General features: G+C 34.8%; 1 protein-coding gene across 1 annotated transcript in view; it reads left to right on the top strand.

Moving 5' to 3' along the window:
- Positions 1–24308, top strand: part of LOC138716020 (ATP-binding cassette sub-family G member 1) — a 356377-nt gene that overhangs the window by 223437 nt on the left and 108632 nt on the right. Inside the window, exon 4 of the mRNA XM_069848948.1 lies at positions 23495–23612. Coding sequence (XP_069705049.1) covers positions 23495–23612 — 118 coding nt within the window. The remainder of the gene's footprint in view (positions 1–23494; positions 23613–24308) is intronic.

Here is a 24308-nt window from a genome sequence, read left to right as displayed (position 1 = left end):
ATTAGAGAGTTCTATATGAGGCGTTCAGAGCAGAAGTGGTGTAAGTCAGAATTGGGTAATGAGGTTTAAACTAAAAATTCTGTAAAATACAGCGCAAAGTAACAATTAATTTGGCCTTATTGCTATCCACTGACTACTAATAGTTTAAATAAATTCAATATTAATTGCTACTTTGCGCTATATTTTACAGAATGTTTACTTTAACCCTCATTACCCATTTTTGACTTACACCACTTCTGCTCTGAACTGCTCATATGTTACTTTAATATCTATACCACCATAATTTTTGTCCACCACAAATGATATATTCAGGGGAACGGAATTTGATACAAATACCCGAGCAAATGGTACCTTCGTTGCAGATGCTAAGTATGTCCAGCATTTGTTGGCACGTGGCTTCCAGAGGTGAAACGTTCTTGCTTCAGACGTAGCAGTTTGCACCGTCCGCTTCTTATCGATACATTTATGTACTATGGTCGCTACATTTTAATTATATTTCCATTAAGTGCTGCCCGCAAAAAGAAAAAATCATAATATGCTTTGTCATGTGTTCATACATCATGTCTAACGAGAATATAGATTAAGAAATTTTAATGAAAATTAACCGCCCTAGGCTATAGGATGCAGTTTGACGAACATTAGATACATCTAGATGTTATTACTCAATGAAATATTAAAGCATTTTACTTTCTGTTCATACACAGTAAAAAACTAAAATGTTGTGATGTAGCAGAAAATTGTGAAAAGCGAAATACAGATTTAAAAATGTTAATTACATGTACTGCGCTTTTCTCGTGTTATTATAGCAGAAATACGTTTTCAATATCTGCTGAAATCATAATTTAATTTGAACATTTTATGGTTTAATTACAAATAACCTGATTAATACATTAATTAAATGAACAATTGTAATGAAGGAGTGTCATTTTCTTTAGATAATGGTCATGGAATTAGATGATTAAGATGTAGATGTGGAAGTAGGATTTCGCACTTTATTTAGCAACAATGGATTCAAGCTCATCGATTTACGTGGAAACAGTTGGCGACACTGACTAAACAAAAGAACGACCATGCGATAAATTGTAGTCCTAAATCGAGCTGCAGAAATTATCGCGATGTATGACTGTGATTGGTTTGAATTCAAAATTTCGTTACACTTCATTGACCGAAAATGGAATGACGTCATATAAACGAAATAGTCACATTAAAAGTAAACGATGATAGGCTATATCTCAGCAGTAGAGCATTCATTCTACTGCAGATAGAGAGAGTCCAGGTTCGTACCCGTTGCTTCCTATTTATTTTAATTACGTTTGATTTTTAATTGTTTCATATAGTTACCAATAATAATTATTGAAGGAATTTATTTAATTTGTGTACGTTACTTAACGAAAGACAATTTTTAAACATAACTCTGTCGTTGTCTTAACCGGTTTATTGATCGGTTGCGATTTCTACCGTGTGACGTGTGGTGGGAAACAAATTGGTATAGGCGCAAACAGTAGAAAGTGTTAGAAATACTTTTCGCCCGCTACTGTATAAGTCGATTTGTAACATCCTCGGCTGGTGTTAAGAGATATACAGCTTTAGGAATGACTGTAAACAAATATATTTTATGGGATTTACTACATCGGGGATATAAACATCCAAGCTGTGTAATATGGTTCGTTATGTTATTGCTGTGTTGTGAAAACATCATTTTTCTCTCGTAGACTGCTGAGTAACACATTTATCTTTTGAAGTGCACATTTAACAAGTCTAGGAGGTCAGTGGTCACAGGTCATTTCCTGATACCGTTTCTTCATGTCATGTTATGCATGTAGAGGAAAACTTCTGTACAAAATATGATTTATGTCTCATTTACATAGACTTGGTTAACTGTATCTTATTCCTGTCCTCGAATTCATCTTCAACATTTACTGTTGGTGAGAAGGGTGATGGCATATTGCTTACTTTAAAGTTTTTTTCTTTTATATTTCTTTAAATGTAATATGAGAATTACTGAGAGGTGCTATTTGGATGTTTATGAACATGATACGAAAATGGTAACCTTAATCCGTTTTTCAAAAGAAGCTATACAAATTCCACGGTTTTCTATCGCCCATAGAATTGACGATCCCGAAATGTTACTTGACGAGAATTTACAATGGGATTAGCTGCATTTGACTAAGGGCCGATTGTATAAACCATTTAATCTTAGGTCAGAGGTTAAATTGATCCTCGTTCTAGCTGAACTTGGAATTTTGCGTTGTATAAAGTCTAATCTGAGATTAATTTGTTTTAAAAACTAAAATCAACTTTGACTGAAGAAATTTCTCGATTGAGTTAGATGATCAAGTTCAGTTATTTCTTTTCTGTTTGAAATATCCGAGTGGCAGACTGTGCAAAAAGAATAACCTTTGTCTGGTTGGATAATCGGATAATCGTCCACCTCTGCTTCGGCATGTGGGTGTGAGGCCAGCAGCCGGCTGGTCGGTCTAGGCCCTTCACGGGCTGTAGCGCCACGGATTATTATTATTATTATTATTATTATTATTATTATTATTATTAATAGGTATGGTATATATATATATATATATATATATATATATATATATTTCTTTTCAATTTCTTGCCTTAATACACAAACATTGTTATATTTTATAAGGCTCTATCGTGTTCAGCAGTATCAAATAACATAACCTATAATTATATTATGTTTATAACAACCATTAATTATTAATGAATGTGATAGGTACATTCATAAATTTTCAATTAGCTGTATTACTAAACGAAAATTGTCTTTATTATGTTTAGCAATATCAAACACCATAACATGATAACAATTTGGAGAACGGTCAATCTTCTTCTTATTGTCCGCCATTATTTACAATTTCACAAAACAAACCAGTGTCTCCAACAGAGTGTACGGAAAGTCGCCAAAAAGTAGTTGGAAAGTCGCTACATTTGTCATTATCAACAAAGAAAGATTAAATTTTGTCACTATGGGGTGTTAAAAAAGGTCGCTAAATCCCTATTTAAGCAATATAAAAGTTAAAAGAAATTGTCGTTGAAAAAAAGTTAGTCACTAAATTGGCGACACTGAACAAACCTGTAAAACATGGCCCGCGCATCACATACTTCACCTGTTTATGCGATGTTGTCAAATCCTTTTCACGTGAAATTAGATTGCATTTGAACCAAGGTAATTTGATCGGTTCACTTTCTTATCTTCGATAAAAGTTGATCACTAGTCAGGTAGTTTTATACAATTGGGCCTTAAAGTTGTGGAAAGACCATTGAAAGTCCCAACCCGAAAATGAGTCATATGGAATTCGAACTTGCCGAGATTTAGAAATTTACTTTCGATTAAGTGCACCGTGCTTCAAAATGATAACATTTTGTTTTATTATTATTATTATTATTATTATTATTATTATTATTATTATTATTATTATTATTATTATTAGTATTATTATTATTATTTATTAAGGAGTTATTGAGAAATTAACATAAGCTTACACGTTATTAATTTTTACAGTCGACTTTCAAAGGTTCAAGTTCTAAGTTTCGGAAAACGTATTTCTGTTACCATGAGAAAGAGTTGAAAAATGTCAACTCCACAACATGAAACTGTTTTGCGTTTTGCAGCTTGCGAAAACAATGGTACGAAAGTTTTTTTGTAGACATTTCCGAAATCACGATCTACCACATTGTTGGATTGAACTGGTCTACTGCCCTTGGTCTCCCAGATCGCCAGACTTGACACCATGTGACTTCTTTATTTAGGGATGAGTGAAGGATGGAGTTTGTGTCATTTCTATCCCTCCACAAGGTCGTCTGTCATTATGGTTGGCCTCCCACTTCGCTCCTCGTCATGCATATTTTGGCGTCCTGTTGAAAATTATCTACAGCAGCAACGCACGATCTGCTTGCCCATAGACCTGGCACAGCTCACGATCAATTTGAGTCGGTGCTATGCCCTGTGGATTCAAAAACTTCGTCACTGACCGCACTTGACGCGGCGGAAGCTGGAATACGAACGTCCATCTTCAACCAATGCAACGAAGCTACTGAGAGCACTCGGGAAGTTCCGCTAGCGCATGCGCCATGCCAGGACATTACTCTATCACGTACACGCAGTCGCTTCGCGCAGCATATGGTTTGCTAGCTGTGGGACTAGTGGGAAAGTTACTTTTTTGGACGCGCCTGGTATATTAATCTATATATCACTGCCACTATCCAATTGTAGTGTTAATAAATACATACGCGAAAATTTCCGGCCAGGCCGGTGAAATACCGGCTAGTTGGCAATCCTAACTGGTCAATATATCAGATCTTCGTTTTGTAATTGCATTTATTATGTTTTTTCTGTACGCTTTGGTATCGGTACAAGAAGTACTATAATGGGACTATTACTTACTTGCTGGCTTTTAAGGAACCCGGAGGTTCATTGCCGCCCTCACATAAGCCCGCCATTGGTCCCTATCCTGAGCAAAATTAATCCATTCTCTATCATCATATCCCACCTTCCTCAAATCCATCTTAATATTATCTTCCCATCTACGTCTCGGCCTCCCTAAAGGTCTTTTTCCCTCCGGCCTCCCAACTAACACTCTATATGCATTTCTGGATTCGCCCATACGTGCTACATGCCCTGCCCATCTCAAACGTCTGGATTTAATGTTCCTAATTATGTCAAGTGAAGAATACAATGCGTGCAGTTCTATGTTGTGTAACTTTCTCCATTCTCCTGTAACTTCATCCCTCTTAGCACCAAATATTTTCCTAAGCACCTTATTCTCAAACACTCTTAATCTCTGTTCCTCTCTCAAAGTGAGAGCCCAAGTTTCACAACCATAAAGAACAACCGGTAATGTAACTGTTTTATAAATTCTATCTTTCAGGTTTTTTGACAGCAGACTGGATGATAAAAGCTTCTCAACCGAATAATAACAGGAATTTCCCATATTTATTCTGTGTTTAATCTCCTCCCGAGTATCATTTATATTTGTTACTGTTGCTCCAAGATATTTGAACTTCTCCACCTCTTCAAAAGATAAATTTCCAATTTTTATATTTCCATTTCGTACAATATTCTCGTCACGAGACATAATCATATATTCTGTCTTTTCGGGATTTACTTCCAAACCAATGGAACTATTACTTTAACAAAATCTTTATAATTAAAGAGTTAACTCTTGTTAATATTACACACTTTCTTACTATTGAAATGTTCAAAATACTTTTATTTCCCTTTTATATGGAAAATATATATTGGTATTCTTATAAAAACGCTTGGGGGAACTTCGACTTACCATCACTGCTTCTCAGTTGCAGTACCTTTGATACTCCATATCTTATACCACGCTTGTAACATCAGGCTAGCACGAACGTCAGAAAGTTTCACGCTGTTCGGAGATCAACTGTGTCTGAAGCATCAATGTGTTGTTACTCCCCAGATCGTGCTCGCACATGCGTCAATCTTGTCGAGCACATGTGGGGAATGCAGGATGCGAGATAAACAGCATTGTATATGCTGAATACTGCACACCGACGCACGATGTATGGTGTCACGTAGTCCAGCGAGCTGCACTGCAATTCTTGAAGACGTGGCTGATGGATGCGTGGTCCATGTCACTCAGCGGTTTAATTTTCATTTCACGTATCAATTAACCCTTAACTTGGCAAAGCTTCATTTCTCACACTAGTTTATTAAACCGTGTCGGACCGTAAAGAAAACAACTATCGCAATGTCCATATTTTATATGTTATACAATATTATAGTATTGTGAAATTTTAATTTTTTTATATTCTATTAAAACTAGTGGCTTGTGCAGCAAATGCTGCAAACTAAGTTCATTAGAAGTTCAAATTTATTTCCATCTAGCCGTACCCGTGCGCTCCGCAGCACCCGTTAGAAATAAATATAAAGTAATTACATAATCAAATAGGACGTTTGATCCAGGGAACATTCGTGTTTGATAGAAGGATAAATCGTTTAATATGTTACTTAATTTAAATTGCATCCAAATAATTAAAATGCGATCATTTTGGTCCAGAGACACTCATTTGGTGCAATTACAATTCCTTTAACATGTTTCTTAATTTTTATTACATGCATCCATAGTTCAATGAACATTGACATCATTTACATTTAATGTGTATACTTTATTTTACTTGTTATATGTTTCCATTGAATTATGGTAATAACTTAATTTTAACCCTTGTTTTCTACGTATTCAGTAAATGGCGCTTGGCCCACTATGGTTCTGAACCCTTCAAATGACTTAAATAACTTAAATTATATTATATTATATTATATTATATTATATTATATTATATTATATTATATTATATTATATTATATTATGATTACATTATATTATATTATATTATATTTTATTATATTATATTATATTATATTATATTATATTATATTATATTATATTATATTATATTATATTATATTATATTATATTATATTATATTATATTATATTATATTATATAAAAAGTGTGTTGATAAGGGATGTACCCCGATAAGTAAGTTTTCAATTTGTTATGGGGGTTCTTGAATCTCAGGAGGAACAAATTTTATTTTACAACAGGGCAACATGATCTGCTTGGCGCATTACCCAAATTTTTTGCATTGCATTTAATGCATATGTATTTTATGTATTTTAATTCGATTCAATTGAGCATAGTTAAAATTTGGATTATAAAATAATGAAATGCTAAGCTAACGTATTATTACTGCATACTAAATCAATACACTTTCGTTGTTCGTTAATTCTCTGAGATAAACATTATTTTAAGAAATACAGGAAACGAATACACAGAATAGCCTATCAAGTTTTCTGTGCATAAGAAGCTATTTTAATCTTACCTGTCCTCAATTCACTCAGATGTTACTGTAATAACATTATAGCATTATGTCCATACAGAGAAACTACACTTTCCAATGGTGAAATAATAATTAATTATACAAATCGGTTAATTTAGCTTCCGATATTGCTTCATACGAACTACACGGCTTTAGATGGCAGTTATTTTAATTTTAAAACTCATTTATCTCATTAAACATCAGTCCTATCAAAATTTTTCAAAGACTAAAACTTATCGGAAATGATTTTTAAAGAAATTTTTGTTATGTAACATTTTTCATAAAAATCAATAATAAGCGAGATATTTCGATTTATTTAATTCAGGCCCCCTTATAACCCCCCTTTTCAATAATGTATTTTGAATGCCATATAGCCTATAATCTAAGTTACAACGAACTTAATTTATATTCCAATTTTAATCGAAATCCGTTCAGCCATTATCGCGTGAAAAGGTAACAAACATACAGACAGACAGACATACAAACAAAAATTTCAAAATAGCGATTTTCGGTTTCAGGGTGGTTAATTATATATGTTAGGACCAATTATTTTTGGAAAATCGAAAATTACCAGAAAAATTTCGGCTACAGATTTATTATTAGTATAGATGAAGAATAGCAGACATTTTGAAAGTTATTTGCTTCCATAATAGTGAAACATACTCCCTCTGAATGCTTTTTATGCCAAATATATTTCCTTGAACCTATCCATCTTCAGTTCTTGAGTTTCAATGCAAAAACGCAAGTAACAATGTTAGGACGATCAGGGAATTTTTCATATGGGAGTAATGCAGTAGCTATTTCAGGTCATTGCGGTTTATAGGTGAGAGTTAAGAAAATTTCAGGTTCGATTAAACGAAAGAAATATGAAATTAATTTTGATTTAGTTTTAAGACGCAGCTAAAATAGGAAGCATGACTCATTACTACCTAGGAAAATTAGAGAATCACACATATAAATATCTACATCACACCGCCATTAAATATATGAAAAAACTCACATCACTTGACCAATAACTATAAAAATATTTCATTTTAATAACAATATTATTACCTTACGTAAGTTTTATAATTTTCAGTAACATTATATATAGTTGTTACTCAGTAAATTATAGGAATAAAGATCTAATTTAAAATATTCTTTCTCTGCGTCTACTTATATAAAACCTCAAAAGGTTTCACTCTCATGTCATAATATTGCATTAACTATAATAATATTTCATTTTTAATGGTAATAATCTCATCAAACATTCTTAAGTTTTGTAGTTCTTAATATCCAAGACACAGTTGTACTCGGAAAACTACAGACCATAGAATCAGACCTGTAAATTATTTTTATACGCCATCTGAACTCTAAATATGTCAGCAATGCTGCAGATCATGGCCTTCGTGTAATATTGTTTATTGTAGTGTGTGTTTTGTTTTATTCTGAAAAGCCATATTTTCAAAACTGACGACAAATGGATTTTGGAAAATAGGAAAATGATGTAGGAAAATTGACATTTCACTGAAAACTATTTTTCTAAAAAACTTCGGGTTCCAAGCTTCAAAATAAGGAGTCGTTTATTAAAATCCGTTCAGCCGTTTTCCCGTAATTTCCATTACTAGTTCAAATTATATAATATATAGATTATAGCATATAGCCTATTAACTTGTTGTATCCTATAGGATATATTGTCAATTTAAGGGCTAACCGTCAGCAGCAGTTTATTTGATAGTACCTAATTCTGTTTTAATTCTGCATGAGTTCAAATTCCTCTCGAGACATGAACCTTCGTCTCCTCCGACTATAGTGTACATCGTTGCCAGAAGCCATGTAACATCTGTCGCAACACATTTAGCGGTGCTCCTCGGTTTCTTGTATTTGCAAAACCGAGGAACATGTTAAAAATGGATCACTGAGGTTTTTCATGTTCCATGTAGCCTTTGTTGCTGCTATTACCGTCTTTTGAATGCGTTGTAATAGTAATATACGCTACAAGAGCGGTATGTTGACGTTTTCGTGGTCGAGGAAAAGATTGAAAAAGCGAAACGTAGTTGAGCTTTTTTAATTTCCGAGAACATGAAAACAAACATACCGCTCGTGTATCGTACATTATTTTGTGCGAAGATCGTTTATTACGTACCTGAAAGACGAATTTCTAATTAGTTGCAATGAAATCTCCATGTTGGTTTCTGTTTAATGACGGCAACTTCGGAACACCAAAGTATCTTTCTTGCTGTAAAATGTTTTCTGTGTTTACTATACTCCAGCAGGCCGTGATATACGTCTGTCTTCCCCCCCCCCCCAGTCTATAAATGCGAACTTAAAGCAAACGGTAAGGTTATGTAATGATTTATTTTTTCATTTTAATATTTTAACAATATTATTTATATAACATATTGCAGTAATAACATCGGCATCTGGAATCTCGTTGATTTTTTCACGGCTTCCTTAATGTTACTTGTATCAGGAATGCAATAAGTTTCGTGGAGTAGTAGACTTTACTTAATTTTTGCAAATATTTAAAAACAATAATTAACATAGCAATTTAGGTGAAATTGCAGTGGTAAGTTTCCAGTTTATAATTATTACCATGTTAAACGTCTCTAAAAATAATATGTTAAAAGCCTAAAGCAGTAAAATGAATGTGGCGCTTAAGCGGTAAGAAGAGGGAAATTGTTATGAGTGTTACGTTGGGAATACTGAATGTGGTATTTCACACTTACCGCGTATTGGTTCTGTGCGGAAAACAAGCAAATACGCACGATCTCGTACAAAAGTTTTTCCCCATGCTTGAAAATACTTAGTCACAATCGAGTGTTTCTCCACCGCATCGTGAATGCGTCAAATTTTGTTAGTATTATTAGTCTTTTCGTGAACTTCCTTATCGTCGTAGTTCCTTTCGTAGTCATTGATTGTACCTAGCTTATTCCTCCGACGTTTTCATATAGATTTATACAGAGTGAACTGTAAGCAATGTTATTAATTTCAAACAAAAAAGTTTAATACAATTTTGCTTGTTTTTACTTTCTTTTCGAGGAAAAAATATGTTATATATTTCATAGCGTATTTTGGGTAAACTATTGAATTAATTCCCAATATGCTCAGTCAATTTAAAAGAACAGTGATAAATAAGGATCGGATTTATAGGTTTTATCTATTTTTTTTTTTTTCGTTTTTTAACTAATCATTTCTTAGATAATTTTCCTAAAATTCTGTTGAACATAGAAGACCTAAATTGGATCTTAAGAACTAAAAAAAAACATAAACCGTATCTAATATTTATTCTTATATATTTACAGCGTTTTATATAAATATATTTAGAATTTTCAATTCATCTTTAATTTAAAAAGATAATTCTGCCACACTCCACACAAAGCACTTCATTAGTCTCTTTTATAGTTAAGAGTTGTTCATCAACAATCAGACCTAAAAATGTAACTGATGTAACTTTTTGTATTACACAATTATTAAACTTTAATCATTCAAAGTAATTTTCTCAACATCTAACACATTTCCCTCATAAAAATAAAGTTGCAAATATGGAATACCACTAACAAGTTACTGCATTAACAAAATTACAAAGTCAAAATGACCTCTACTAAGAAAAGCACAGAACAAGCATTCGGTATTTTGATTAGAAGGGGTTTTCCCAACTGAAGTACTGAATCCTGTGAATCGTCTTTCACGTCTTTTCTCAAACATATTTTATGGCTTCTTGCATTGCCTTTTCATTCCATTGTTTTCTTAGTTGGAAGGTGATTTTTTTCCCTCCTACAGGTGCCATTACTAGTAACGAAACGGGAAACCTAGTTATAAACATGGAATACTAATAATTTTGTGATACACTGATTAAGTCATAACCTCAAAACATATTGTAATTTAAAAGTGAAATCAATTAAGCATACATTGTTATGAACGTAGATTGTTTCCCTTTAAGAATACATATCAGTATAATTAATACTTTTAACACTGAGGAATAACAATGTATATTCAAGGAAAGAACTTACCGCAAGAATTTTCACTTTCCTGGAAAACGCAATAATGATAAACGTTTCGACAGTTCAGCTTCTAAGTACAAATTAACACATTCTCGCGAAAGAGGGTATCAGTGCGTAGTAATTTGGAAAATTTCCGCTAGAATACGTCTCAGGTCGTATATTGCACTATTTTCTTACTTGTATTCCTATTTCATATTTGTAACATTTCCTCTACATACAATTTTATTCAAATTAAAAGAGATCCTACTTGCACTCAACCAATTTTCAAGAGTATTAAATCTTCCTCAAGCTTTCCAAATAATTCTTCAATGATGTAAGTAACATAAAATACATTAGTGTCATCTGTAAAAATAGTGGCAGTTCCATGTAAATGAAGGAACATTAAGAAGAAAAAGAGGTCCCTAAACTGATCCTTGCGGTATACCACATGACAAGATAGTACCACTTTCCGAGTTAATCACTGAGATTTACTGATACACCTCACTTAAATAATTCCGAAACCAATGCAAAGCAACAGTTTTTTTCTTCAGTGAACATGCTCATATATACAGTGGAAGTACAGTATAAGAGTAAGTTGACCTTGTGTTTACTGGTCTTATGCACCAAACCATGAATGAGAACATTCAAGATGACAACTTATTAATCTGCGACTGTTGTACATCAGAATAGCGTGTTTTGTCTCGAGTTTTGTATATCCTGTACAAACAGACTGACAGCTCTAAGACAAATCATTTATATTGTTTTTGTTCTCGCTCGTTGCAATTCTTTTCGTCGCATTAAATTCAGCAGTAGAGAGGCATTTGTAATGCAAATGAGAATTCAGGCATGTTGGAGACAAATGACATGCAAGGATACATTATGAAGAATTCCTTTCAAACTGACAAACGATAAGAAATAAGCAGGAAGACGATTTGCATAACAAGAGTCTTGTTCCTCTCAGAAACAATTGCATTCTCCTTCCTCTATTCGAGGAACGTCCATTGTCTACAAAAAGACTAAAACTATTCAAGCATTCAAAATGTCAACTGTTGTTCCCAGTATTTCTTCTTTTCTTTTTTGTGAGGTAAAAAAATGTTCTGCTAAGACGTCATACATTGAAGAAGTAATAACTAAAAATGAAAATCATGGAAGTGAGTGACACATACTTTCTTATTCGTCCACACCTGTGGAGTAACGGTTAGCGCGTCTGGCCTCGAAACCAGGTGGCCCGGGTTCCATTCCCTGTCGGGGCAAGTTACCTGGTTGAGGTTTTTCCGGGGTGTTCCCTCAACCCAATATGAGCAAATGCTGGATAACTTTCGGTGCTGGACCCTGGGCTCATTTCACCCTCCATTATCACCTTCATCTCATTCAGACGCTAAATAACCTAAGCTGTTGATAAAGCGTCGTAAAACAACCTACTAAACATTTAACAATTCGGTTCCTTAATTATGGTGTTGGACATTACGACGAAGTGAAGAGAAGCGAATAGAAGCATTTGAAATGTGGATATGGAGAAGAATGAAACGTGTGAAGTGGACAGACAGAATAAGAAATGAAGCTGTGTTGGAAAAAGTGGGTAAAGAAAGAATTATGCTGAAACTGATCAGGTAAAGAAAAATGAATTGGCTGGGTCACTGGCTGAGAAGAAACTGCCTACTGAAAGATGCACTGGAAGGAATGGTGAACGGGAGAAGAGTTCGGGGCAGAAGAAGATATCAGATAATAGACGACATTAAGATATATGGATCATATGAGGAAACAAAGAGGAAAGCAGAAAATAGGAAAGATTGGAGAAAGCTGGGTTTGCAGTGAAAGACCTGCCTTTGGGCAGAGCACTAAATTATTCATTCATTCATTCATTTATTATATTCCATAAATCTTACATGAGCAATGAAGCTTTAAGATGTGGAACAAGTCAAAATTTTACAATATTACAATTACAATTTTTACAAATTTTTATAATATTTTACAATTTTTACAGTTTTACAATTTAGTAATTTTCTACAATGATGAGGTGAGGTCCGAGGATTCGCCAAAAGATTACCCGGAATTTGCCTTTTGGTTGGGGAAAACCTCGTAAAAACCCAACCAGGTAATCAAATCAAAGGGGGGAAATGAAGTGATGCCGAGGACTCGCCATAGACCATCATGCTTCAGTCCACGGCTGGGGAAAACCTCGGAAGAAACCATTCAATGAGACCAAAGGGGGATCCAACCCAAGCCCGAACGCAGCTCCGGATCAGCAGCCCAGCGAGTCTGCCGACTGAGCTACATCGATGGCTCTACTAAAAATATACAATACATAGCCAATCAGATTATTAAATTTACAAACGCAAACGATCATTCATCAGTTGAGCTATATGTATAATACAAAACAAGTAAGTTAATTAAATTTAAGGCATAAACAATTCAATCAGTTGTGATATACAGAAATTGATAATACATATCATGCAAACTACTTCAAATTACAAACACAAACAATTTATCAATGAATTATGTTGTGGATATTGTTAACGTTTAGTTGTGTTTTATTTTCTTGAACTGACATGTAAAAGAGGCATAAATAAACCAAAAATTGATATTTTGAAACAGATCTTGTCTCGCGTAATAGTTGAAGTCAATTGCAGTTTGCAGCTCTGCCAGTTTTTCCAAATCTATAATATTAATATTATTTGATTTTAAACATGTGAACACTGAAACCCATTTCCGGCAAGCAATACCTTCCGAAAAGATTACACATTCCAGTGTATCTCTTGAATAACAAAATTCATCATACAAACAGACATCATTCACGGCAAAATGAAATGTTTAGAATAATGATTTTTACATTGAAAAAATAAGGGAGAAAAATGCTCGAAGAGAAGAACAGTACGTGAGTCGGGAGACTGTTAAAAATTAGGGGTAAATACGGGAGATCCCGGGAAATACGAGAGGGTTGGCAGCCCTAGTCGGAGCCCGGGATCTGCACTGTGTGCAGTAAGGGGAAGTACAACACTCTTGTTACTTCCATCAGTAATAGATAGGGACCGGATTTTTATTGTAATTACATATTATATTCATTTCAAGCTAACCGTATATAAATAACAAATCTTTGCGAATCTTGTAATTACCATTAATATATTAAAATTTGATACATACAGTAGAACCTCTATTATCCGTGGTAATGAAGGGAGTGGACTGGACCGTTAATCGAAAAAATCGGATAATCCGTACCATAAAATATTTTCTTAAGTCAATACTACAGTCTCATATCTTCCTCCATAGTGCTGTGTTCAGCATGCTAGATAGTGGATCGGAAGTTCACTATTTTAATTCTGGTTGTAAACAACGGATTTGTAAGGGCCGAGGAAATTCCTTACGATGGTTGTTTGCAGAAGGATAGGAATAGTAGAGGGCTTCTGTTATACAGTAGATCTACATACAGTACGTTATACACTTTATCATTATTTTTCATTAAATCGCGCATAGTTGTAACGCCAATCACATATTCTGATGCGAAATGAGCCCCGGTTTCTCTTTTCCCAAACCTCTCAATTATTTGCATTTTTATTTCGACACTTAGCAAAACACTTTTGATATCCGTGGAAGATATTTTGCATAGAAGTTATAAAGTACGGGCATTCGAACAGTAGAACAAGGACTGAATGCTGCACAGGTTTGCTATAAAACTACTATGTGGAAGTTCTTGGGACTATTTTTTTTAATAGTGACTATTTTACAAGTTGGGGAAAAACACCTTCAAGTAACTGTTCTTATTGCCTGCAGTAGTACTATGTAAAAGTAAAGGCTTGTAATGAAACACTCTAGAGAAAATAGGTACTAATATAAGGTATAGTACTAAGTTTCTTACATATTTATTTCCGCTTTAAAGAAAAAAAGAAAGAAAGAAAGAAAAGAGCGACAGAAAGACAGTCGGATAATCCGCCGATCGGTTAATAGGGTGACGGATAATCGAGGTTCTACTGTATTTTTACATATTTTCCCCACATTACATATTATGGCGTGATATTACATAAATCTACATATTTAGGGGCTTTATTCATTTCTACTTCACTAAAAGGAAAAAAAAAACACTTCTGCTGGGGAAGTTTACAATTTGAAATACACAGATTTAAAAAAAAAACCTTTTTACTTACCCAAGAAGGGATATAATTGTTCTGCACACGTCTTAACAAGCCATTCCCATGCAATTTGCAACCTTACCCACCCTCTTCCTAATTCTTCGAGAGAAAACCCGTGTCAAGTCTGACATGAGCCGCAATAAAGTAGCCGAATTTTGAAAAGAAGTTGGAGTAAAGGAACAAACTGGAAATATGTTGAAAGATTAAAGTAAATAGATTTTCAGATTATTACTTGACCGCTTTATTTTAAATTTAGTAGACCTATACGGAAATGGGATTTTCTGAGCAATTAGAAAGTATGGTTCTCGGCTGGAATAATCCTACCCTTCTGAATGAGACAGGAATATCACTTTTCAAACAACAGTTTGTAAATGCCTATAGTTTGAGGTTTTAGTAGGTACTTTGTTTCTTACAGGGAGCAGCTAAAATGCATATGTCCCACATCTTTTATTTTTTCTCCTAATCCAGTAAAGCGAACAGTGCTATCAGTACTGTTGTGTCATTCATTTCACTCAGTTCTCTAGTTTTAGTACTTGCAGTATAAAGTGCAAGCGAGTTTATCTACTGCTTTTAACTAACTAAAATGGCCCCTGTATCTTCAACCCTAACGACAAAAATAAAATCATGGATTGCGATGAACGAAGCTTTCAGTACAGATGGAAAAATAGTAATGTGTCAAGTGTGCGGTAAAAAATTGGGTGCTCTATGAAATCACAACTGGAGAGTCTTACCTATCCTATACCTGCCAGATATTGATATTAAATATTTTTTATGATTTTACGTTTGTGTTTGAATTCAATTTTATTTCGACAGTCACTGATGCTAGCAGGGACTGTCGAAATAAAATTGAATTCAAACTCAAACTTACTAGGCACTTGGTCAGTAATTGAGACTAGTTCAGACATGGTTTCTTGTAAATAGTTCTCTTAATCTATCACAAAATACTTCAATATCCGGTAATTTCATCACTATAGATTTTTGTTATTGTAGGTTTAATTTGTAATTCAGTAAATACAAAAATATTCTTTGTTCTTAACTTCTATGATAAAATGTCTAGCTTTCATTAATCAGGTAATCTTGTCGTACTTTAATTTTTATTGTAATTGTAATTGTAAATTTAATATTAATTGTAATTTTATTGTTCATATTATAGTTGTAATCCCCTGGTAGAGGGGCAGAGAAGGCCTGACGGCCTTATCTCTACCAGGTTAAATAAATTAATACTAAATACTATATTGGTACATATTTCACACATTGATATTACATAAAAATCCGGTCCCTAGTAATAGATCAATATAATTCTTCGTCGGCAGCTGAACTGGTATGAGAGTCTTCCACGTTCAAAGGTTCGAAACGCCAGATCCGCGGCTTTGGGAGACCTTGCAAGATTTCAACACAATAGACAAGGCCAGGAAGAGCTTATCGGTTCATGCCAACTAGCGAGCACATGACTGGAAGTAGTGACACAATCACTGATGAAATTGTACTCATGTGACTGACTATGCTTTCCATGAATCATTATACTCAGTCAAGGTTAGTCACTAGGCTATTGTATGAAGCCCTCGACCCGTTCCCTAACCGCTGTAAACTCGGTGTCGTCAACGCGGGCTACTTTGACCCTTAAGGTGTTACTTGAACCCAGAAGAAAAAAATGTTTTCGTCGATGTAAAATAACAGTTTGGTGTCGAAAGTTGTGGTTTTTTTTTCTCTGCAAACTTTCGTCTGTACAAATATTTTCACCAAGTTACTCCTATGGTAAGTAAACATTTTTTTTCTTCTGAGTTCAAGTAACACCTTAAGGGTCAAAGTAGCCCGCATTGACGGTATATAATAATAATAATAATAATAATAATAATAATAATAATAATGATGATGATAATGATGATGATAATGATAATAAATCATCATCATCATCATCATCCAGTTTAACCACTATACCTAGTGGTCTGTTGTGGTGTCAGTGGTCTCACGCCATCTTTTTAATGATCTTCCAACAGATCGTTGTCCAGAAGGGCGGTAATGCAGCACTGTCTTTGGCCATCTTTCTGTTGGCATTCTCTCGACATGCTGTTTCCAGTTAACTCTTTATATTTTAAGAAAATTTAATGTAAGTTGGATGTTCAATTTTTCCAAAATTTCTGTATTTCGTTTTCTATCACAAAGTGTGTATCGCGCAGTTTTTCTCATGAATTTCATTTCGTTGGTAGTTATACGTTGAATATTTTTTTTTGTCAAATCCAGGCTTCTGATCCGTAGATTAAAGTAGGTCGTGCTAAATGTTGTACATCTTTAATCTTGTATGTTTCTGTATTAAATTGGGTTTGAAAACTGAATTGATAATGCCGACAACTTTCACAAAAGTAGTTATTTTAGAATCGATATCCTTTTCTTTTTCATATGAGAGACGGTATCCTAAATAGTTTAATAATAATAATAATAATAATAATAATAATAAAATAATAATATAATAATAATAATAATAATAATAATAATAATAATAATAATAATAATAATAATAATAATAATAAAATAACAAATAATTATTTTCTGTCTTGTTTCTTTTTTCACTCTCTATCCCTTTGTCCCTTTTTCACTCTCTCCTTGTGTCATTTTCACTTGATCCCCCTGTGTCTTTTTTCACTCCCCCCCTCTTGTTTTTTTTTCGTTCTTTCCCCACCTCCGTGTCTTTTTTCACTCCTACATGTCTTTTTTCACTCTCTCCCCCCTCTGTGTCTTTTTTTCACTCTCTCCTTTGCGTCTTTTTCACTCTCTCCTCCTCTATCATTTTTCTCTCTCCTCACCTCCATATCTTTTCTCACTCTCTCCCCGCCTCCATGTCTTTTTTTCAGTCTCTCCCCTCTCCTCTGAGTCTTTTCACTCTCTCCTCACCATCATGTCTTTTTTCACTCTCTCCTGGTCTTCATATCTTTTTTTCAGTCTCTCCCCTCTCCTCAGAGTCTTTTCACTCTCTCCTCACCTTCGTGTCTTTTTTCACTCTCTCCTCACCTTCGTGTCTTTTTTCACTCTCTCCTCACCTTCGTGTCTTTTTTCACTCTCTCCTCACCTTCGTGTCTTTTTTCACTCTCTCCTCACCTTCGTCTCTTTTTTCACTCTCCCCCCTTATGTGTCTTTTTTCACTCTTTCCCCCCTATGTGTCTTTTTTCACTCTTTCCCCCTATGTGTCTTTTTTCACTCTTTCCCCCTATGTGTCTTTTTTCACTCTTTCCCCCTATGTGTCTTTTTCACTCTCTCCTCCTCTGTCTTTTTTCACTCTCTCCCCCTCCATGTCTTTTTTCACTCTCTCCTCCTCTGTCTTTTTTCACTCTCTTCCACCATGTATTTTTTTTCACTCTCTCCCCCCATGTGTCTTTTTTTTACACTCTTTCTCCCCTATATGTCTTTTTCACTCTCTCCTCCTGTCTTTTTTCACTCTCTCCCCCTCCATGTCTTTCACTCTCTCCTCCTCTGTCTTTTTTCACTCTCTCCCCCTCTATGTCTTTTTTCACTCTCTCCCCCTCTGCGTCTTTTTTCACTCTCTCCTTTGCGTCTTTTTCACTCTCTTCTCCTCTATCATTTTTCTTTCTCCTCACCTCCATATCTTTTTTCACTCTCTCCCCGCCTCCATGTCTTTTTTCAGTCTCCCCCTCTCCTCTGAGTCTTTTCACTCTGTCCTCACCATCATGTCTTTTTTTCACTCTCTCCTGGCCTTCATGTCTTTTTTCAGTCTCTTCCCTCTCCTCTGAGTCTTTTCACTCTCTCCTCACCTTCGTGTCTTTTTCACTCTCTCCCCCCTATGTGTCTTTTTCACTCTCTCCCCATGTGTCTTTTTCACTCTCTCCTCCTCTGTCTTTTTTCACTCTCTCCCCCTTTATGTCTTTTTTCACTCTCTCCCCTTTTGCCTTTTTTTCACTCTCTCCCCACCTCCATGTCTTTTTTCACTCACTTCTATTCTGTCTTTTTCACTCCCTGCCTGTCTTTTTTTCACTCTCTCCCCCTCTGTGTCTTTCACTCTCTCTTTTTTCATCTTTTCTTTCCAGTCTCTTTCCTATATCTTTCTCTGTCTCATACTAAGTTATTGTTGCTGTCTGACCGATCTCTCTCATTTACGTAACTTCCCTGTTCTGTCCAAGGCCTAATAGTCTATTTATTACTCGTAGAATCCGCGGTTTCTGCGGTTGGATGTGAGCAGCCTTGTCCGAGACACTCGGATTTCTCACTGTGTGGATCTCGACTTACGTTCTTTGCCTTGTTTATATCTCTAGGGATTGATTTGCACTGCGGTGACCATATGAATAGGGTCCAGAAAAGATACTTCAGTTTTTTATCAAGTCTTTGAGAGCTGAATCTCCAGTGTTGAACTTGTCATAAAACAGTTAGGTACTGGACTTCTGTTTAGTAGTCCAGTGCTGGGTTGACATTGACCGCTGGACCCACTTAGGTACAGTATAAGCAGTTCTTCATTCACAAGGAATTTAAAAAAAAAAACGTACTGAAAAAACTGAGAAAGATGCGTACAGAAGTAACTGGATCCGATACTTACTTACTTACTGGCTTTTAAGGAACCCGGAGGTTCATTGCCGCCCTCACATAAGCGCTCCATTGGTCCCTATCCTGAGCAAGATTAATCCAGTCACTATCATCATATCACACCTCCCTCAAATCCATTTTAATATTATCCTCCCATCTACGTCTCGGCATCCCCAAAGGTCGTTTTCCCTCCGGCATCCAAACTAACACTCTATATGCATTTCTGGATTCGCCCATACGTGCTACATGCCCTGCCCATCTCAAACGTCTGGATTTAATGTTCCTAATTATGTAAGGTGAAGAATACAATGCGTGCAGTTCTGTGTTGTGTAACTTTCTCCATTCTCCTGTAACTTCATCCCTCTTAGCACCAAATATTTTCCTAAGCACCTTATTCTCAAACATCCTTAATCTCTGTTCCTCTCTCAAAGTGAGAGCCCAAGTTTCACAACCATAAAGAACAACCGGTAATGTAACTGTTTTATAAATTCTATCTTTCAGGTTTTTTGACAGCAGACTGGATGATAAAAGCTTCTCAACCTAATAATAACAGGAATTTCCCATATTTATTCTGTGTTTAATTTCCTCCCGAGTGTCATTTGTATTTGTTACTGTTGCTCCAAGATATTTGAATTTTTCCACTTCTTCGAAGAATAAATCTCCAATTTTTATATTTCCATTTCGTACAATATTCTGGTCACGAGACATAATCATATACTTTGTCTTTTCGGATTTACTTCCAAACCTATCGCTTTACTTGTCTCAAGTAAAATTCCCATGTTTTCCCTAATCGTTTGTGTATTTTCTCCTAACATATTCACGCGTTCTGCATAGACAAGCTGATGTAACCCGTTCAATTCCAAACCCTGCCTGTTGTCCTGGACTGGATCCAATACACATGGAAAATGGATAGGAATAGAATTTTACAGTCAGTAATAATCAAGTTTTAAGCTCTAGGGAAGAAGAAATAAAAACTGCGTCCCATCTCCGTGATAGTAGGCCTACGGTGGTGGTGATTATGGTGATCATGATGATGATGATGATGATGATGATGATGATGATGATGGAGTGTGTGAAAAATAATTTCAGTTTAACTTGCTGTAAGAAACCTTGGTGTTTAATGTAACTTTGACGTAAATTTGTTACGTTTGTGGATACTTCGATATAGGTTAAGATAAAGTTAAATTCTATTATTGAACTCTCACATCAGTTTACGTCAGCCGTGGCGGAAATGTCATCGTGCGCCGAGCCACTGTGTAACCTGCAACGTGCAGAGCACCTATAGAGGGAGGCGGACACCCGAAGGGGAAGTGAAGCAATTGTCTGACTTATTAACGGATTTTCATTTTCCTTACGTCAAGCACTTAAATACAATTTTATACAGTACAAGGCTACAAACTAATGTTTAGTACGTGTAACGAAGAAAGAAATGAACAATGAAACATAGGACACATTATCACAACCTAAAATTAACTGTCTTCAGAATGTCTCTGCGACAAAGTTTCAAAATCAGGAATGATGTCACTTACTCCAGTCGTAGTTGATCACGAAGGTATTTATCTGTCAGTCGTGATCTAAATTTGGTTTTTACTATTTTCATTGTTGAAAATAATTTGTCACAAACGAAAGTTGTAGCGAACATGGCTTCAAAAGAGAAAGCGAAAGAACGAAGTTGGAATATTTATTTTTTGGCAAAGATTTGAAAAGTTCAACATTTGTCAAGTCCTTACATCTAGCTTTCATTTAACGTCACATTGTAAATCTGTGAGTTTAAATTTAAGATCTAACCGCATTATTCGTACATCTGCTGAAAAAGGATCGACATACAAAGATAATAATAATAATAATAATAATAATAATAATAATAATAATAATAATAACAACAACACTTAACCTTTTAATGTTTCATGAGTAACATGTAGTATAATGCCGTTTTATGTTATACAACCGTTTTCCTCGTAATACTTGTGAATAAATCATACATTTAATATTCTCACCATATTGGCAGCAAAAAAATGCGTCATCCCATCCTACTTGGAAATATCGTTTTTGTAGAGGTACATGTATTAGAAAGAGACATTGCGACGATACGCCACTCACAGGTCAGAGACAAATACAAATGGAACGGAGTTTGACTCCAGTGAGTGGGAGGATGGGGTTATGGGAGGTAGAAAACAAGAGAAATGCACGGCTATCATTGCGAGCCACAATGTGCTCGTGAGTCACATTTTCGCCACGGCTGGTTTACGTAATGTCTGTGATAAAGCTTCGGTTTAAATTCATGTGAAATTCTCATAAAACAGAACACTCTGTTACGTTATGTAACTGTTATGTAAATTTAACTTCTAGAGTGATGCTAGTTCCCAATTGAAAATTTTGCACAAAATAACGAAAAAATCCAGAATGACAAGACTCGAAGAATGCCTATAATTGCGTGGGATGTTTAACTGGTTGGTGGTTGTAAATGACTGGATCAAATAACTCTACGAGAATCATAGCATTATCATGAAACAAAGGACGAACTTTTGATGATATATGACCAGAGCATTCGCCGCTTCAGCAACTAGCAATTTCTTGAATGTAATACAGTACATATACGATGATTTTCAAGCTTAATTTTTTTTCCAGTAATTATATGTTGAGAGTTGCATTTGCCTACTACAAGGAGCAATGGTATGTTGCACCAGCGCACTTCACCTAAGGAGAAAGATGCGGGTAAGGTATTAGGTATAAAGAAATGGCGAAGGACATTTTCCCGGAACAGGTGCCCAGTTAAGGGGTTAGATACAGCTTCCGGCAGTAAAATTTTGGAAATATTCAACTTTTTTTTCTCTATTCATGTATCTTGTACAATAATGAAAACAGATATTTTTAAAACACTGTCCTTCTGCTATATGAAAAAAAAAAATCTTTACGATTTAAAAACAATTACTTACATTTTTTTTTTCAAAATTCAGTTCACTGTGCAGTAATGAAGCGTTTCCCATATAACTAAAAAACTATCCAACATTCTGTGATGAAATTTTTTTTGTGTATTGATGCATGTCATATCTACAATATGATGCAACATCACTTCTCTACCTTTGATAGATTGTCTGATAAAAAATAAATTCGTTTAAAAATGGTCAAATATCAGTATTTTCTTCTAACACAAAATAAAAAAGATATATTATTTATTAAAGAATGTAGTTGAAAGAGCATGATATTGCAAATATGAGTTTCAGCAATAAAATAAAAGAGAGAGAACATGAAAAAGTTAACAAGTGTATGAGTTATGAGGGAAATGCTTCATCACTGCACACTGAACTGCCATCATTTTTATTTAAAAAAAATATTTTTTTTAAATCGTAAAAATATATTTTTATATAGTAGAAGGACAGTTTTTTACACATACCAATTTTCATTATTGTACAACATACAGTAATAGAGAAAAAAAAAATGTTGAATATTTCCAAAACGATTACTGCTGTAAGCTGTACCTAACACCTTAAACATTCCATGCTAAATTCATTATTATTATTATTATTATTATTATTATTATTATTATTATTATTATTATTATTATTATTATTATTCCGGGCATGTGTAGGCCAATCTGTCAACTACTAGGTTCTTTAGTGTTGATGAAATTGATGATGGCAAGATGGTACTGGGCGAGATGAGGCAGAAGATTTGCCTTCTGATTACCTGACATTCACTTTACAGTTGGAGAAAACCTCGGAAAAACCCAATGAGATAATTGTTCTTTAGTGTCGAAATAAATGATAGCAAGATGGTATTGGGCGAGATGAGGCCGAAGATTTGCCTTGTGGTTACCTGACATTCACCTTACAGTTGGGGAAACCTCGGAAAAACCCAACCAGATAATTAGCCCAAGCGGGAACTGAACCCATATCCGACAAAAGCGCAACCGTCTGAGCTACACCGGTAGCTGTTGTGTGTATTATTTGTGTATATACATAGCTATAGTACATGAATTTTCTTTATATCTCATGTTTGTATTTTCTTGCTCCACAGTGAAGAAAGAGATACTCCATGGGGTGAATGGAGAGTTTCGGGCAGGAGAGCTGACAGCCATAATGGGGCCATCGGGAGCTGGGAAAAGCACGCTGCTCAACATCTTGGCGGGTTACAAGTGAGTCTTCACATTTTTATAATAATAATAATAATAATAATAATAATAATAATAATAATAATAATAATAATGTAACTGGGGTAATAAGGCCCACCTAAGGAATACAAGATTCTTTCTCTGAAATGGAGACGTTTAACAATTTTTAAATAATGGAATAGCGTACTTTTATAGTTATCCTATAATATTTTACTTCAAATAAATATTCAAACAGACACATAAATGCTGTGAGCAATGTAAATTAACATCATGTCACTGGGCCTTATATCCTGCTGTGACAGATAATAAGGCCCACAATGAAGAATATAGGTATTGAACACAATTTAGGCATACAAAGTCTTCAGTTTTTCCCTCAGTGAGACCTACACATTCATCGTGCACCCAACAGACACATGCATATCTACAACAATTCTCTTCGCAGACAGAACACATCCGCGTCCCCTGGATGTTTACAAATCCTGAAGTTGATGGTTCATCCTTTCTGCATTAGGAATTGTCAGTCTTTCGTTTGTTTCATTTCTTGCAAAAAGATTGTGCTTCAGATTTTGAACTTTATAGTTCAGGGACTTCTATGAAATTGTGAGCGTTTCCACGTATTTATTTCATGGGCCTTATTTCCTGCTCTGTTACTTCGGACCAAATTTTAATTTATGGAGTGCTCATATGCTCATTAGCATAAGTTCACGGTAGCCCCAAACT

Source organism: Periplaneta americana, chromosome 2, assembly GCF_040183065.1.
Source record: "Periplaneta americana isolate PAMFEO1 chromosome 2, P.americana_PAMFEO1_priV1, whole genome shotgun sequence".
Lineage (NCBI taxonomy): Eukaryota > Metazoa > Arthropoda > Insecta > Blattodea > Blattidae > Periplaneta > Periplaneta americana.
This window is presented reverse-complemented; position numbering and strand designations above follow the sequence as displayed.